This window comes from Leucopleurus acutus, assembly GCF_964270905.1.
Source record: "Leucopleurus acutus genome assembly, chromosome: 7".
NCBI lineage: Eukaryota > Metazoa > Chordata > Mammalia > Artiodactyla > Delphinidae > Leucopleurus > Leucopleurus acutus.
In genome coordinates this window covers 89,059,174-89,076,055 of record NC_139150.1, presented here as the reverse complement: position 1 = coordinate 89,076,055, position 16,882 = coordinate 89,059,174, and the positions used below count along the sequence as shown (strand labels likewise).

Genomic DNA, 16,882 nt, shown 5'->3' with positions numbered 1-16,882 from the left:
CAGGGGTGAACGGTAGGCATTTAATACATTTTGGTCCTTTTTTTGTGAACATCCACTGTAAATCTCTCACGTTCTAATAACACCTTCAATGATGATACAGGACGTGCTTTTTTAGAAGCACTGTTCTAGGTGTTTCAGCTCAATTAATGCTCACAGCAATGCTATCAGGATGACAGTGTTACCACCACCGAAGGTTTTTAACTTATTGGAGGCCACACTGCTAGTGAGCGGTGGAGACAGGGTCTGTCCCGTGCCCTTTGGAGCCCACGCTCAGAGCCTTTGTGGCGCCCTTTAGTCCATCATTCCCCTACGCACGGCCCGCCCAGCTCCTCCGGAACCGCTTCTCCGGGAGGTGCGGGGAGGTGGGGCTGTGTCCCCGCCTCCGCGGGGTGGGCCAGAGGGGAGTGGCCACACGGGAGAGACGGGGGCGGAGGGGGCGGTGTCAGAAGACGTAGTATCAAAGATGCTGGGACTGCGGGCGCGCGCTCTCGGCCGGGGTCGGAGAGGGGAGGGCCGCCTCAAGGCCCCGCCCGCCCGGCCTCCTAGTCAGAGGAAGACGCGCCCGGGATGCGCGCTTCCGGCCTTGCGTGGAGGGGGTGGGGCCATGCGTAGGGCGGGGCAGGGCGGGGCGTTGAGTAGGGCAGGCCCGTTCCTCCTTGCGCTGACGGTGCGCGCGCACCTCTTTACTCGTATTTGTGAGTCCTGCGTTCCGCTGCCTACCAGCGCTGCTACCCAGGCTAGGCGCGAGGCGACCGCGGGAGGTCGGCGGTGGCCGGTTCGGTGTCCACACTGCCGACACCTGAGGCCGAGTTCCGCGCGCGGAGAGCTGACCGGATCCTCGGGGACCGCGAGAGCTAGGCCGGGTTCCCTACACGGTCACCAAGATGCTGACATCGAAGATTTCAAAGCTAAAAAGAAGGAGCTAGAAGAAATTGTTCAGCCAGTTATTAGCGAACTATGGAAATGCAGGCCCTCCCCAAACTGGGGATGAAGAACCAGCAGACAAAGATGAGTTGTAGACATTGCTCTGCTAGTGCTGTAATATTGTAAATAACTGGACTCAGGAACTTTCCTTAGGAGAAAATTGAGAGAAAAGTCTCGAATGTGATTGGAATCTTCACCTTGGAGTGGAGTTGAAAATGCTGTCGCCCAAGTAGCTGTTTACTGCTTTTCATTAGCAGTTGCTCACGTGTCTTGGGGTGGGGGGCGAGGAGGAATTGGCTATCATCAAAAGTAGGTAAAAAATCTGGGTTAGGATATGTGTTCACCTTGAAAATGTTCTATTTAACAATTGGGTCATGTGCATCTGGTGTAGGAACTCGTTTTCTACCATAAGTGATACCAATAAATGTTTGTTATTTACACTGGTCTTAGAAAAAGAAAAGAAAACCCTCCAGTTCTGGGGTTGGGCACCGGCACCGCATGTCCCTATAGCCTGGGAGCCACCTACGCCTCTGTGGGACCCACCACGGTTCCCGGTGCCCGGGACTCACGAGGCACTGTCCTGAGCTAGTCTGTTCCAAGCAAGCCCTGAGTGTTCTCCTGGTTCTGACAGGTGTGCAGACTCCAAATGCTGTTAACCCTCTACTCCTACAGGCTGTGGCTCTGGGATTTGGAGGAAATAAAGGAAGCACCCACACCTCTCCTCTCTGACACTTGTCTGGTCAATGGTGTTGGCCCCACCGTTCCTCAGGGACGTAGGTTCGAGCTCCTCTGCGTTCGTATCATGCTCTGGTCCACAGTACCAAGGGCCACGTTGGCCCCCCAGTCCTTGCTTGCACTCATTTTGCGAGGCAGTGGGGTGCGGGGGTGGGGGCTTCCGCTTTACAGAAACCTCAATTCCAGTGAGGACTCACCAGCACGTTTAATTTAGTGTCAATTGCAAACGCCTGTCAAGTTTCCTCCATTGGACTGTCTTTTCAGGGAGGGTTGTATTCTCAGCGCCACCGGCCCCTACCCCCAGATGCCAGCAGTGCCTCCCCATCATGACATCTGCATGATGCTGCCCTTCCCCTTCCCCACCCCCGCTCCTCTCTGGAGCAGGTCCTCCCCGCTGAAGAAGAACGCTGTGTTTTGGAGACGGGAGAGGGATGGAGGCACAGGTCTGGGCAGGAAGCAAAGGGAGGCCGAGCACACCACGCTTGCTTGGGGACAGGCTGGCCATCTCTCCCACGTCACTAGGATCACGGGGGATGGCCTGAGTGGCATCCAGAAATAGGTGAGGGACCAGCAGCTGTGCGTGGCACTCTGGGGCTCGGGACTGAATTCTGACCCCAGCGTTGCTCGTAGGACAATTCACATACTCTCCTGGGCTGATGGTTTCTTTTCCCTTTCTTCCTTTTTGAAAAATAGCTTCTACTGATTTTTTTTTCTGGTTTCAAAAGTAATATGTTTATTGTAGTAACTTTAAGAAATATAGGTAGACAAAAAGGAAAAGAAAAATCACTATACTGTTAATATTCTTAATCACCATATTGTTAATATTTGGCCTCTCTTTCATTTTTCTATGTAATATATAATTTTTTTTGCAGAAAATAAACCATTATACATGTTTTATAACATTTTCTCCCCACCTACAAAATATTTTATGGCTCTTTCTCTCTACCATTTCATATTCTTCCATAGCCCCACGATTCCACGGGTAGCTGCGCCATGAAGTACCTGCTTGCCCCGTGTGGCTGGACATGGCTTTATTTTGGCATCCCCCAGTATTGATGGAGCATCTGTGTTGGGTACTGCCCTAGGTCCTGAGGCTCAGAGGGCAGCAAGGGCCCTCCCTTCATGGGCATTTACAGTTGGGGGCTGGGTGACGTATACCTATGTACAAATAAGACTATTTCAGACAAGAAGATGAGGAAAATAAAACAGGGTGATGGTTGCGAGGCAGGGAGGGCCTCTGGGATGGGGGATGAGAAGGACAGTGGTCTGTGGAGAATGGGGTCAGGCTCGGGCCCGGATTAGGAAGCAGTGGATGGAGAGAATTCATGAGTGAGAGGGAAAGCCAATGATGCAGGGTGAAGGTTCTGGGCATGCTGGTGGCCCTTCAGAGGTTGTGACCAGTCTCCAGGTGGTCACAGCCTGGGAGGCATGCACACCCTACAGGTGGTTAGCATTTCACCAGAAGGACTGCCTAAGGGTGGGATGTGAGGGTAGGTTGTCTTGGTCCTTGGTGCTGACCAGACCCTGACTCTTTGCTAGAATGACGCAGAAAACGGTTTTCTGGTTTTCATCTGCATTGCTTCGATTGCCAGCGAGGGTGATATATCCCTTCTTAGGTTTACTGTGCCCTCAGTTTACCATTTTCTAATTGACAGAGAACGTCTAATGCCCTGGCTCTTTCCTGATTCCAAAATCCCAGGCCAAGGCAAGAACGTTAAGAAATAACTCAGCAGTTGTACCCTCATCCATATGATTGCCTGCAAGGACAAAGAGTTTCCGACACCTCCCTCCTCGTCCCCCCTCTTGGCCTCAGAGGGAGCCTGTTGCTGCACTGGGTGCCTGTTCTTTCCCGATGTAGGTGTTCTCAGGAGTAGCTCTCTCTTCCAGGGAACTTATTCTACCCTCACATTTCCTGAGAATGACTAATTTATTACCCTCTTTTACTCCTTAATCCCCACTTAGTCAAGTGAACCTTGCAGAGGCCACTTTGCCTGGAGCCCTGTCTTTGCCCTGCCCATGTGGGCCTAGGCTGTTGCATGCTTGTCCTCTGCTCTTTGCTCTATTAGCTTCCCTAGCACAGACTGGGCCACAGATGACCCGAGGACCTGTAGACAGGGCCAAAGTAGCTCTGCACTAGATGCTTCACCCTGTGCTATGGGCTGGACTGTATCCCCTCCACTTTCATATTTTGGAGCCCTGACCCCAGTCCTTCAGAGTAGGACCTTATTTGGAAATAGGGTTATTGCAGATGTAATTAGGTAGGTTAGGATGAGGTCCTGCTGGAGTGGGGTGGGCCCTAACCCAACAAATCTGGTGTCGCTATGAAACGGGGAAATTTCGACACAGAAACAGATACACGCAAAGGAACAAAATGGCCATGTGAAGACTGGACTGATGCTACCACAAGCCAAGAAGCTACCAGAAGCTGGAGAGAAGCCTGGAGCAGACCCTTCCTGGGGCCTTCAGAGGGGGCATGACCTTGCTGGCACCTTTATCTTAGACTTCTGGCCCCTGGAACCCTGAGATGACATATTTCTGTGGTCCTAAGTCACCCAGTGTGGTACCTTGACATGGCAGCCGCAGGAAGCTGCTACGCTCTGCATGCTGCTGTCCTGTTAAGTGCAGACTGTACTCTGCCCAGGGGTCTCTGAAACCATGGTGGGTGGGCACCACCACCCCAGACCCTTAGCTGGGTGTGACTTAGCTCTGGCTGCATGTGTTTCTTTTTTCTTGACACCCAGAACAGTGACTGGAAATGGCCCAGGCAGACCTGAATGTGAAGGGTTCTACCTGGAATGAACCTGCCTGGTAGCAAGAACTATGGCCCTGCCTCTCAGACAGATGGAGGCTGATTTCAGGCTGAGGGTCTTGTCCTCACTTGGTATCAACCCAGCGACCATGTTGGGTCCTATACAAGTGCTCCCAAACCCATGCATCTGGGAAGAAAGATCTTAGGTCTTCCCTGCTTAGAGAGATCCCTGGATCTCCATCGGTCCTTTTGTCCACCTGTTGGTCATCTGGGCCCAGTGGGGCTGGCGTTGTGCTTGTTGCTGAGGACTCAGCCATGAGCAGAATAGAGACTTCTCTGTGCTGTGTCACGTCACCTGAGTGGACAGTCATGTGGAAATGCAACGAGAAAAAATAAACCCATGTGAAAATGCAACAGCAATGCTAATATGCTCTATGAAGGAAAATGCAGAGGAAAGGAGGAACTTACTGTGGTGGAGGAAGGTGTCAGGGAATCCTCTGATGAATGACCTGGAAGCCAGGTGGGAATTACCCAGGCAGAGTTTGAGCTGCATCAGGGTGGGTACCCTGGTTGGCCTTAGCCTGCCGTGTCTGGCAGGCACTGGCACCCATAGCAGACCTAGCCAGACCACATCGCGCCACACCCCCTCGTGGCATTTGTGCATGTCTATCCCTGCAGACCTGAGTGACCCCAGTGTGGGCTATAGGAGGGCCACCCTGGTCCCAGTTTGACCAGAATAGCCTTGTTTGCCCCTGTTCTGGTGTTTTATTAATAGCACCCTTTTGGATAATAAATTATATGGTCATCCAGCTGAGTGAGTTTGGTCTACAAACTCACTGCTTCCAAACATCACAGGGCCATCCTAGAGATGGACAACAAGAAGGGCACACTTTCGTACCCATCAGAAAAACCCAGAAGGCTTTCAAAGTTCCTGTGGCTTACTGTTCATTTCAATTGGTTCTGGTTCTGATCACCATGGTCCAAGTAGCCCAAGAAGCTCTTAGAATTTTCTTTGCATTCATCAGATGGATTCATCTGATACAAAAGCACACATCCAACCTTGAATTGGTATGTCCTTTCTGACATCTCCCCGCAAGACAGTTATTAGTTTTCTGTCTCCTGCTCTGGCATATGAGCTCCTTGGAGGTAGGAATGGTGTATGCCTTGTTCACTGCTATAACATCTGCAGTAGTTGTGTGCCAACACATTGGATAACTAGATTAAATGAACAAATTCTTGGAAACATACAACTTGCCAAAACTGAATCATGAAGATATAGAACATCTCAATAGATCTATAACTATTTAGAAGATTGAATCAATAATCAAAAACCAAGAAAAGCCCAGGACCAGATAGCTGCACTGAATTCTACCACACATTTAAAGAAAAATTAACACCAATCCTTCTTAAACTCTTCCCAAAAACTGAAGAGGGAATACTTCCTAATACTTTCTATGAAGCCAGCATTACCCTGACAAAAGCCAGACAAAGATTCTACAAGAACAGAAAACTACAAAACAATATCCCTTATAAACATTGACGCAAAATTCTCAACAAAATACTAGGAAACCAAATTCAACAGCATATTAAAAGGATCATACACCCTAACCAAATGGGATTTATTTCTGGGATGCAAGGATAGTTCAACATCCTTAAAATCAAGAAAAAAAAAAAAACAATCAATGTAATACAGACCACATTAACAGAATAAAGGGGAAAAATAATCATCTCAATTGATGCAGAAAAAGCATTTGACAAAATTCAACACTCTTTCATGATAAACAAACAAAAAACTCTACAAACTAGGATAGAAAGAAACTTCTTCAGTGTAGTAAAGGCCATATATGAAAAGCCCAAACCAAACATCATATTCAATGGTGAAAGACTAAAAAAAGCTTTCACCTTAAGATCAGGAACAAGAGAAAGATGCCCATTTCACCACTTCTATTCAGCGTGCTATTGGATGCTCTAGCCAGAGTAATTGGGCAAGAAAAATAAATTTAAAAAGCATTCAAATTAGAAAGGAAGAAGTAAAATTATTTCTGTTCATAGATAACATGATCTTATGTCATGTAAAATCATCAAGATTTGGGAACTCTAAAGATTCTACAAATAACTGTTAGAACTAAAAAACAAATTCAGCAAACGTGCAAGATACTGAATCAACATACAAAAATCAGTTTTGTTTCCATACACTAAGAGTGAACAATCCAAAAAGGAAATTAGGAACATAATTCCACACACAATAGCATCAAACAAACAAAATACCTAAGAATAAACTTAGCCAAGGAGACAAAATATCTGTACACTGAAAACTTATATAAAACATTGCTGAAAGCTATTAAAGAAGATACAAGTAAATAGGAAGACATCCCATGTTAATGGATCAGAAGGCTTACTGTTGTTAAGATATCAATATTACCCAAAGTGATCTACGGATTCAACACAATCCTTGTCAAAATTCCAATAGCTCTTTGTGCAGAAATGGAGAGGCCAATCCTCAGATTAATATGGAATTGTAAGGGGCCCAGAAGAGCAAAAACAATCTTGGAAAAGAAGAGCCAAGTTGGAGGTCTCACACTTCCTAATTTCAAAACTTACCACAAAGCTACAGTAATCAAAATAGCGTGGTGCTGGCATAAAGATACACAAAGAAACCAATGAAATACAATAGAGACCCCAGAAATAAACCCTTGGCCCATATGGTCAAATGATTTCTGACAAGGGTGCAATGACCATTCAGTGGGGAAAGGAGTGTCCTTTCAACAAATGGTGCTGGGAAAACTAGATAACCACCTACAAAAGAATTAATTTGGACCCTTACTTCACACTCTATACAAAAATTAATTGAAAATGGATCAAAGTCTTAAACTTAAGAACTAAAACTACAAAACTCTTAAATGAAAACATACAGTGGAAAGCTTCATGACACTGGATTTAGCAATGGTTTCTTAGATATGACATCAAATACACAGGCAACGAAAGGAAAAAACAGATGAATTGGGCTTTACCAACTCAAATAAAAAATGAGGAAAAGATGCAAAGACATTTCTCCAAAGAAGGTATATAAATAACCAATAAGCACATAAAAAGATGCTCAACATCACTAATCATTAGGGAAATGCAAATCAAGACCACAATGATCATGGAGTTTCAGTAGAACCAAATTGTTGCCATTAAAAACTATTATATTGGGCTTTCCTGGTGGCGCAGTGGTTGAGAGTCCGCCTGCCGATGCAGGGGATACGGGTTCGTGCCTCGGTCCAGGAAGATCCCACATGCCGTGGAGCGGCTGGGCCCGTAAGCCATGGCCGCTGAGCCTGCGCGTCCAGAGCCTGTGCTCCGCAATGGGAGAGGCCACAACAGTGAGAGGCCCGCGTACCGCAAAAAACAAAACAAAAAACTATTATATTGAACTATACATTGAGAAATCAATCAAAATAAAAATATTTACTTCAAAAAAACCCCACAATGAGATACCACTTCCCACACATTAGGATGGCTTTAAAAAAAATTAAAAAAAAACAAACAAAAAACAAATCCCAAACCAGAAAATAATGTGTTGATGAAGATGTGGAGAAATTAAGACTCTTGTGCACTGTTGTTGGAAATGTAAAATGCTGTAGCTACTGTGGAAAACAGTATGGTGGTTCCTCAAAAAGTTAAAAATAGAATTACCATATGATTCAGCAATTTCACTTCTGGGTATACACACAAAAGAAGTGAAAGCAGGGACTTGAACAGACATTTGTATACCCATACTCATGGCCAAATGGTGGGGACAACCCAAGTGTCCATCAACAGTAAGCAGATAAACCAAATGTAGCATAGCCATATAATGAAGTATCATTCGTTCTTAAAAAAGAAGGAAATTCTGACACATACTATACCATGGATGAACCTTGAGGACATTCTGCTAAGTGAAATAAGCATCACAAAAGGACAAATACTGTATGATGCCACTTATGTGAGGTCCCTAGAGTAGTCCAATTCATAAAGACAAAAAGTAGAATGGTGGTTACCAGGAGCTGGAGGTAAGGGGTAATGGGGAGTTAGGGTCAGAATTTCAGTTTGGAAAGATGAAAATAGTTGTAGAGATGGATGATGGTGATGGCTGCACATTATTGTAAATGTACTTAATGCTACAGAGCTGTACATCGAATAACGGTTAAAATGGTAAACTTTATGCTGTGTATGTTACCACAATTTAAAAAAAAACCAAAAGCCCTGTACCTGCAATTCAGTACACTTTGTTGAGTAGTAGGTGAGTGAATAAATACATACTGGAAGATGCTGCTTTTCCACTGGGTAATAAGGTGAATAAAACACGTCTTGTCCTCAGATGCTCACTGCAGGGTATGCGGCACTGCAGTCATACTTCACCAGAGTGCCAGGGCGGAGGGGCAGCACATGGCCTTGTAGTTTGGAAGCCCACCCACCTTACCCCTACAGCATGCCAGGCTTCTTGGGGTGGGTGGTGAGGTCCTGATGCTGGCACAGACACATGGGTGCTGTGCCCTGGAGAATGAGACAAACTTGGGGGACGGATGCTGAGGTAATGGGCAGACCACATGGAGGGGCCACTGAGCTTAGCGTGGCAGAGTGCTAAGGCCACCCCTATTCCTTTCTGGGTCCTTGCAAGTAATTTCCCTTCGCTCTCCTTCCTCGACTCACCCCTTCCAGGCCTCTGCTTCCAGGTCACCTCAGGAGCTCTCCGCCTCTGCCCAGCCCCACCCCAACCCCTGTGCCAGTTTCCCCAGGGCACTGTGGTACCCAGCCCACTATATGTGTTGCTGTCTCCCTTTACTGCCATATGAGCTCCACAACACTTGGGGCTGCTGAGTGCTCCATGGCTACAACACTGCTCAGCACACAGCAGATGTTCAATATATGTTGACGTAAATGAATGAGAAAGAGGGAGGACATAGAGATAAGGCAGGCTTTCTGATGGGGGATAAGAGGGAACTCATTGGGAGAAACCAAAGAGAGGAAGAGTCTGGGACCCATACTGAGTCTTATTTTAGTCTGTAGCTGGCAGGCAGCCTTGGAAGAGCTTTGAGTAACAGGAAAGTATTTCAGTGGACACTTCCAGATGCAACTGGACACAGCTGTAGACAGGGGAGTCCTGGAGGGCAAGGAGTAGAGGTGTGTGGTGCAGGGTGACCAGAGCCGTCCCAGAGGTCAGCAGTGAAGGACTTGGGGGTCAAGGATGGGCTCCCATGCCTAGTGTATGTGCTCAGGGTGCCCTGGGAGGTGACAGAGGGGCGGCAGTGCAGGCTTAGGCCCTGGAGAAGTCTGGGTTCCTGGCTTGCTCCTTCCTCTCACTAGCCAGCTGACCTCCTCCATGAGGCATTCAACTGCTTTGGGCCTCAGTTTTCACTTCTGAAAAATGGCACCAGTACTATACCTCTCTCTGATACCTGTTTATATACCTATCTCTAAAGTGGCAGCAGTAACACCTAAGGTGTCAATGTGAGTGCTGCGTATGTAATAATCACTACCTAGGGGGTATGCTGAGTGCTTTATAAGCAGCTGGGTGAGTTCTGGTCCATGTCTGAAGAACTAAGCACAGTGCACTGTACCTGGTAAGCATTTGACAAATGCTGGGTACCTACTATCATTATTTGTAAAATAGGAAATGGAAGTGGCAGAGATGAGGACTGCCCACAGTCAAGTTGGTCTCCAGAAGTTTCTGGCTTCGATGGATGATAAGTGGGGGGATGCGGACACTGCTAGTTTAAGTGCTTCTGTACTGCCATGGGGGACGGTAACTCAGCAGTGCCCAGGCCAGGCTCTTCGGGGCCTCCTTGCAGACTTTGATCTATAGGCTGAGTACTGTTTATCCGCACCAATTCACATTAGGGTGTTAATTGTGGACAATGCTTAATAGTCACTCCCTAAGACTCTGGAGGGGAGCGTGGTGGCTAGAATTCAGGTTGGAAGACCTTGTGTTCCAGATCCTGGGCAGCTCACCAATGTGTGAGAGGGTGAGGGAGGGAGATAATCCCTTTCTCCCCATTTCCCCCTTCAACATCTTCTTTTTCCCACTCTCACATTGTCCCTGAAGCTGAACCGCTGAAGCTGCGGTTGAGGGGTCACCTGTAGAGGGAAGGTGGCTGACAATGTGAAGGCAGATTTTGACTCAACAGGAGGGAGAGCTGCCTACAAGTGGAGCAAGTTGCCCTTAGCAGCTGTAGGTCTCGGCTGGGTACCTGTCAGGGATGCTTCTGTGAGGTGAGCTGGGCCAGGTTTCCTGCCCCAAGCCTGGAATTCTGTGCTTGTGGTGGCCAGCATCTCCTAGCACCATGCATATTTTGCTTAGGGAGGGTGGGGAAGACCGACAGAGTGAGGGAGCACAGACAGGTTCCTTACTCTGAATTAGGAGCCAGCTCTATTCTAGCATCCTGAAATGATCACGGATGCCCAAAGGATGCAGCAGCTGGGTAGGGGGCAGGGGAGAGCCTGCTACAGAATGCCTTGGGAAAAGATCCCTCAGAGCCAGGCCCCCTCCCCATCTCACACTCAACAAAGAGCCTGACCACCACAGGTGAGGAGGGAGGACCACTTCAGGGCAAAGGATGCTGGGCCCAGAGCAACACTGCAGCACCTCTCGGTTCCCCCCTCCTCCTATATCCTTGTTGCCACCAGCAGAACTCAGCAATTTGGGACACAGACAGGAGGCCTGGGACCTGCTGTCCTCCCTGCACCTTAGGTCTCCCAGGCCTGGGGGCTCCCTCCAGGGCTCCTGGGCAGCTCAAATTCCAGGTAACTCCTTTCTCTTTACAGAGCTGACCCGTCCCAGCATGCTCCCGGGTCCCCTGAATTCTGTCCTCCTCTGAGGACTGAGCATCAAGGGAAGTCCATAGATCGTGTGAGGGAGGGTGGGCTGTCTCCAGCCAGGAGTAAGGGGGAAAGGGAAGTTGTATTCCAGCCAGAAACTCAGTCGGTAAGGTAGGAAGGAGGAGGGAACAGGAGGAACCCCCCACCCCTGGCTGCCCCCTGCTCCGCTGCTTATCAGATGAAACTTAGAGCCAAGTAGTTGCTCCTCGGCCTTCTTAACCAGGAAGGACGTCGTCCTCCTCCTCGGGGTCCCACCTCACACCCAGAGGGTCTCCCAGACCTGCCTTCCCCCTGTACCCCCAGTCCACATTCTCCCCGGGGAATCCCCCTACCCACCTTCTTCCAGGTGACAGTCTCCTAGCCCACCTTCTCCCCTGGAGGGGTGTCCCAGTCCACCTTCTCTCCCTGCAGGTCCCCCGACCCACCTTCTCCTGGCAGGTCCCCCGGTCCCTCTTCTCCCTCAGCAGTGTTCCCCCGGCCCACCGTCTCCCCCGGCGGTGTACCCCGGCCCGCCTTCCCCGCGGTCCCCGGCCCGCCTTCCCGCGGCGGGAGCGGCGGCCCAGGCTGGCGGGCGGAGGCGGCGCCACCCGGGGCGCTGACGTAGAGGCCGCTCGGCGGCCGGGGGTCCCTTCGGTGGGGCCGCGGCTCTCCGCCCGCCGCCCCCGCGCGTCCATTCCCTTTTGTGTCCCGCGCGCGGCCCGTCCCCCGCGCACACTCGCGCCCTGCGCCCCGCGGGCCGGCGGGCGGCTCCCGGCGCGGCCCTGCACCGCGCGCCCCGCTTTGTGTGGACGCGCCAGCCGGGTGCGCGCGGGCTGTAGTGCGCCCCCGGCCCCGTCCCCGGCCCCGGCCCCGGCCCCGGCCCCCGCCCGGCCCGGCCCGCCCGGCCCGACCCGGGAGCGCAGCGCGGGCCGAGGGGCGGGCGGGCGGCGCGGCGAACATGGCGACGGTGCCCGTGTACTGCGTCTGCCGGCTCCCCTACGATGTTACCCGCTTCATGATCGAGTGCGACGCCTGCAAGGACTGGTTCCACGGCAGGTGAGCGCGCAGCCGCCCGGCCCCGGCCCCGGCCCCCGGCCCCCGGCCCCGGCCCGGCCCGGTGAGCGCCCCGCAGGCCCCCGCCCGCCGCCTCCCGCCGGCCGCGCGCCCTTTTGTGCCCGGGGCGGGGGCCGGGGCTGGGCGGGCGCCCCTCGCCGCCGCCGCTCACAAAGCGGGCCCGCGGGGGGCCGCGGGTGGGGGCCGGGCCGGGAAGTTGGGGCGCCCGGCCGGCCGGGCCGCCTGACAGCGGGGCCGCGGAGGCCGGGCTCCCGAGGCCCAGGCCCCGCGCCCGCCGCCTCCCCCGCGAAGTTGCAGGAACTTTCCCCGCGCGGGCCCCGCAGAGGCGCGAGTGGCGGGTTCGGACGCCGGCGGGGCTGGGACGGACGTGGGGCCCGGCCAGGTGGCGGCCGACGCGCCCACCCTCCGCCGCGGCCCGGAGCTCCGGCACCTCGTCCGGGCGGGCGGGACCCCTGCCCGGCCCCAGCAGGGCTCCTGGACCCGGCCGGCCTGCATGTCCCCGGGAGGGAGTGCGGGTGACAGAATGGTGTCTCTGTGTGGGTGGGGGTGTTGTGACTTTGCCGCCTCCTCCCTGGCCATCACATTTCCCCATTCCCCTCCTCTCTGTTTTCAGACACAGGCCCACCCTGGTTTTCACTTGACCTTATGCTCTCAGAGGAAGATGGGGTGGGGGGAGGTAAAGCTTGGCCTTTGCCTGTGACCATGACCTGGCCCTGTGCCGAGTTTTCAAAAGCCCGAGGCCCCTTCCCACCCGAGGCCCCTTCCCACCCAGAAGTAAGTGGAGGAGGAGGAAGAGGAGGTGATACTGGTGCCCAAACTGCTCCAACAGGTTCTCATGTGTTTGGGCCTCAGTGGGACCGCCAGAGGCTGGCCGGGGTAGTGTACTCTCCTATGCTCCAGTCTTAAACCCAGCAGGAGCAGGGCTGGGGGCAGGAGATGGGTGTGTGGTGGTAGGTGGTCCCTCAACCCCCAGAGAGGAGAGCCTCCCCCTGGCTTTAACTGTGGATGGGCCAGTGGCCCTTAAACATGGACTGTGGTGTCTAGTCCTGCCAGTTTACATGTGGGGAGCCAGGCAGCCAGATGTGACAGGGCTCGCTCAGGCTGATCAGCACCAGGCCTGATTCCCAGCTCAGCGCCTGTGATGGTGACCCCAGTGAGGATGGGTGGGACTCCATGGGACAGGGACTCCCACTGAAATCTCCTGGGCTTCCTGGGCTGCCTTCCTGTGGATGTCCAGGGTTGCAGAGACCCCACAGAGCAGAGGAGCCCAGAACACTGCTACTATGCACACCCACCAGTTGGCATCCTCTCAGAGTTCGTGGCTGGATCAAGGGTGAGAGCTGCCATGTGATCCTTCATGGCTCCTCAGTTCCAGAGATACTGAGAAGCGGGCCCTGAGTGCCACGAAAGTGGTAGGGCCTCTCCCTCCTCCCCACCCCCACCGGGGGCCTGCAGAACTCCCTAGGTGCCCAGGCTGGGGGAGTGTGAGCGCCTGGGAGGACCCTTGTCTGGCTGCCCAGGGGCCCTCTCCTTTGGGTGGGGAAGGCAAGACCAGTTCTGAGCTAGACTTTGAGAAGGGAGGTAGTGGGTGGGAGGAGTGGAGGAGGTAGGGAGAGACCCAAGAATGGGGGGCAGGCAGGGGAAAGGGGCTGAGGGCTGGCCTGAGGGGCTGGTGGCATTTGCTCGACTGGCTTAGGCAGAGGCAGGGAGAAGGATGCATCCTGACACCTTAAAGGGGATGTTTTTGGGAGGTCTTATTTCTTTATTTCTTATTTTTCATGTGAGGTCTTTGATTTGATCTGATATACGCACAGATCATTTTGATCAGCACAGATTCATTTCCACTTATGTGGGGTCGCCCTAGGGTCTGAAGGGGGCTGTGCTTTCCCCCTGCCATGGGGCACATCTTCTCTGCATCTAATCAAGGGTCCCTTAAGGAAGTGAGTGAGCCCTGAGGCCAGAACACCTCCTGTAGTCCTTAGTCCCCTGGGTGGCTCAGGGGAGGTGCTGTGATGGGGGAACACAGGGTCAGGGGTTGGGACCTTTGTCGGCAAGGCTGCATGCGGCCCTCACAGCCCTGGGCAAACCCCCCACCTCTCTTGGTGTGGCCCTTCTCTACTGTGACAGGAAGGTGGGTGACAGGATCCACATGTTTCCAAATCTGATATTCTGGATGGATGGCCCTCCACTCTTTCCAGATCCATGTATCATTTGTACTGTTGTTTACTTCATATTCAACAGCTCAACTCACTTTTTAAAAGTTTGAATACTTTGTAACTTCTTATTTTGAGAGAATTTTAGACCTAAAGAAGAGTTAACAAAAAAGGTACAGTTTCCTTCTATCCCACACCCTGCCTCCCCTGAAGTTAACATCTTATCAAATTATGCTGGAAGCATGGAAACTATGCTGAGGCAGAAACACTAGGACAGTACTGCTAACCAAACTCCAGGCCTCGGGCAGATTTATTTAGTTCTAGGACCCCATTTCAGTCTTGTGTCTCCTTACTCTCCTGAATCTTTCTTTTCCAAGGAAACTTCATATCATTCCCTGAAGTAGAACATTAGTATAACTTGCCATAGACAGTACTTGTAAAAATAAACATAACTGTGAAAGTAACAGGCTCCCTCTTGTTCCACCTGTGACCCCTCACATCCCTACAATGCACCTCATTTTGGATGGATTGGAAGGGGGTCTCTGAGGTTACTTTCACTCACAGTGGCCCACTCTTTGCTGGTAGGACTCTAGCAGCATCTCTGGCTGAGATCATGGTCGGGACAGTCCCCTTCTAGGGGAAGAACCTGCTCCCAGGATGTGTCCACCTCGGCAGGAATCTTTGAGCAGCCTGACCACCCCTCCTGGCATTCTTTGGGGAGGTCTCTCCGCTGGACTGTGCTGGCACTCGTTCAGCCAGGAAGTCAGGAGCTTGTGTTCCACCCCATCTTGACCATGGCTAGTCACTCCTGGGGCTGGGATACCCTGTCAGCCTAGTCTGCCTTCACTGGCACCTGCTGTAGTATCGCCTGGGAATTGGCTTTGACTGGGAGGGGATGGATTTTGCGGCTGGTTGTCTTCAGAGCTGTCTTATCTGTGTGTTTGATAGGGAAGCACGGCACTACTCAGGCATTGGGACACTTCTTCCCCAATTAGGGGGCCACAAAGCCACTTAGGTACAAGAACTCCCGGGGGCTTCTCACGACTGTGTCTTCTGTCAGACCCCGTGTGTCCTTCCACCCCTGCCTTCGGCAAGGCATCTGACCACGGACCAGTCACTCTAGGGAGTGACCTGGGCCTCTCACCTTGTCACCATCTTGATGTGAAGAGTCTCTGTCTGTGGGAAATAGGAATGATTCTGTTAAAGTATCAGATATCCTGAAGCTTCCTGGCCCTCTTTAAGTTCCTGTTGTATTAAACTTGAAGGGTTTTTGGAAGCATAATCAGTAAAGTTGATTTTAAAGAGTTTGAAAGCTGAAGGTGCTGTACAAGTCCTTCAGTGGCAGAAGTTTCATTTATCCCTCAGTAAGTACTATGGGGTGCATGTTCTGTGTGGGGTGCAGTGCTGGCCCTGTGGGTTCCTGGGGTAACAAGGCAGCTCCCTTGCCTCTTACAGGGTGTTTTCTATGGGAGTCAGACTTGTGGATCAGGAGTTCCATGCCAGCCTGGGGAGCTGTTTCAGAGCCCTGAGGAAGCACTGTTTGGGGCAAGGAAGCTGCATCAGGGACGGCCTGCAGGTGTGGCTAGGAGGCAGGAGCCACAGTGGGGGCTCTGAGCAGAGCAGCAGTGGGAGGGGACTGAGGATTTGACAGGGTCCTTCTGGCTGCTGTGGGCACAGTTGGGGAAGAGGGTGGGGAGGGACAGGAGCCTTTGTGCAGGTGAGAGGTGACAGGCAGGACCTGGGGGTGGGGACTGGGGTGTGCAGAAGGGGTCGAATTCTGCAAGTACTCAGAAAGGTGGGCTGACTAGACTTGCCTCGTGCAGATCCCCTCTGATTCCTGTGTGTTTGTCCCTCCACCTGGGGTCTGCCTGCCCTCCTCTCCAGGGCCCTATCTCTGTGCCCATCATCCCCAGGACTGGTTGGCCTTTGTGGGCTCTCGCTGTGTCTTTCACTCCACCCAGCCTTAAGCTTCCTGGGGCAAAGCCTCTTCCTGAGTCCTCGGCCCTCACGGCTGCTCAGTACCACAGAGTGAGACTGTTGGCTGGCCCTGTTGGCCAGCAAAGTGTGCGCACTTGGAGGGAAAGGAGGGCCTGCCAGGGGGTCAGGCCTCAACGTCGCAATCTAGGTGATTAGAGCTGACAATTAAGCCTTCCAACCTGAGATCCCTTAATACTGGGGGAAGTACCATTCACATGGCGATGGAGTTGTGACGTGTCTGACGTGGTTAGGAATAACGGTTCATCATTTTTAAATGAGGAATTCTCACTGTGTGAGTTTAAGAAGTTCCAGAGGAGGTTGGGGGAACGTTCTGCCAACTTACAGAGGGCAGAGCAGATGTCCTCTGTCCATTGCTCCTTTCCAAATGAGATGAATCTCAAAGGAAGCGACTTGGAGCTCGTGGTGATCACCAGAATGTTTGCTTTTATTG

General features: G+C 52.0%; 1 protein-coding gene across 2 annotated transcripts in view; it reads left to right on the top strand.

The window, feature by feature from the left end:
• Positions 1–11,852: 11,852 nt before the first annotated feature.
• The window catches only part of PHF2 (PHD finger protein 2), a 94,654-nt gene continuing 89,624 nt past the window's right edge, over positions 11,853–16,882 (top strand). For both annotated transcript variants that reach the window (XM_082842588.1, XM_082842587.1), the window contains exon 1: positions 11,853–12,283. In XM_082842588.1, coding sequence (XP_082698714.1) covers positions 12,186–12,283 — 98 coding nt within the window. In that variant the 5' untranslated portion in view covers positions 11,853–12,185. The remainder of the gene's footprint in view (positions 12,284–16,882) is intronic.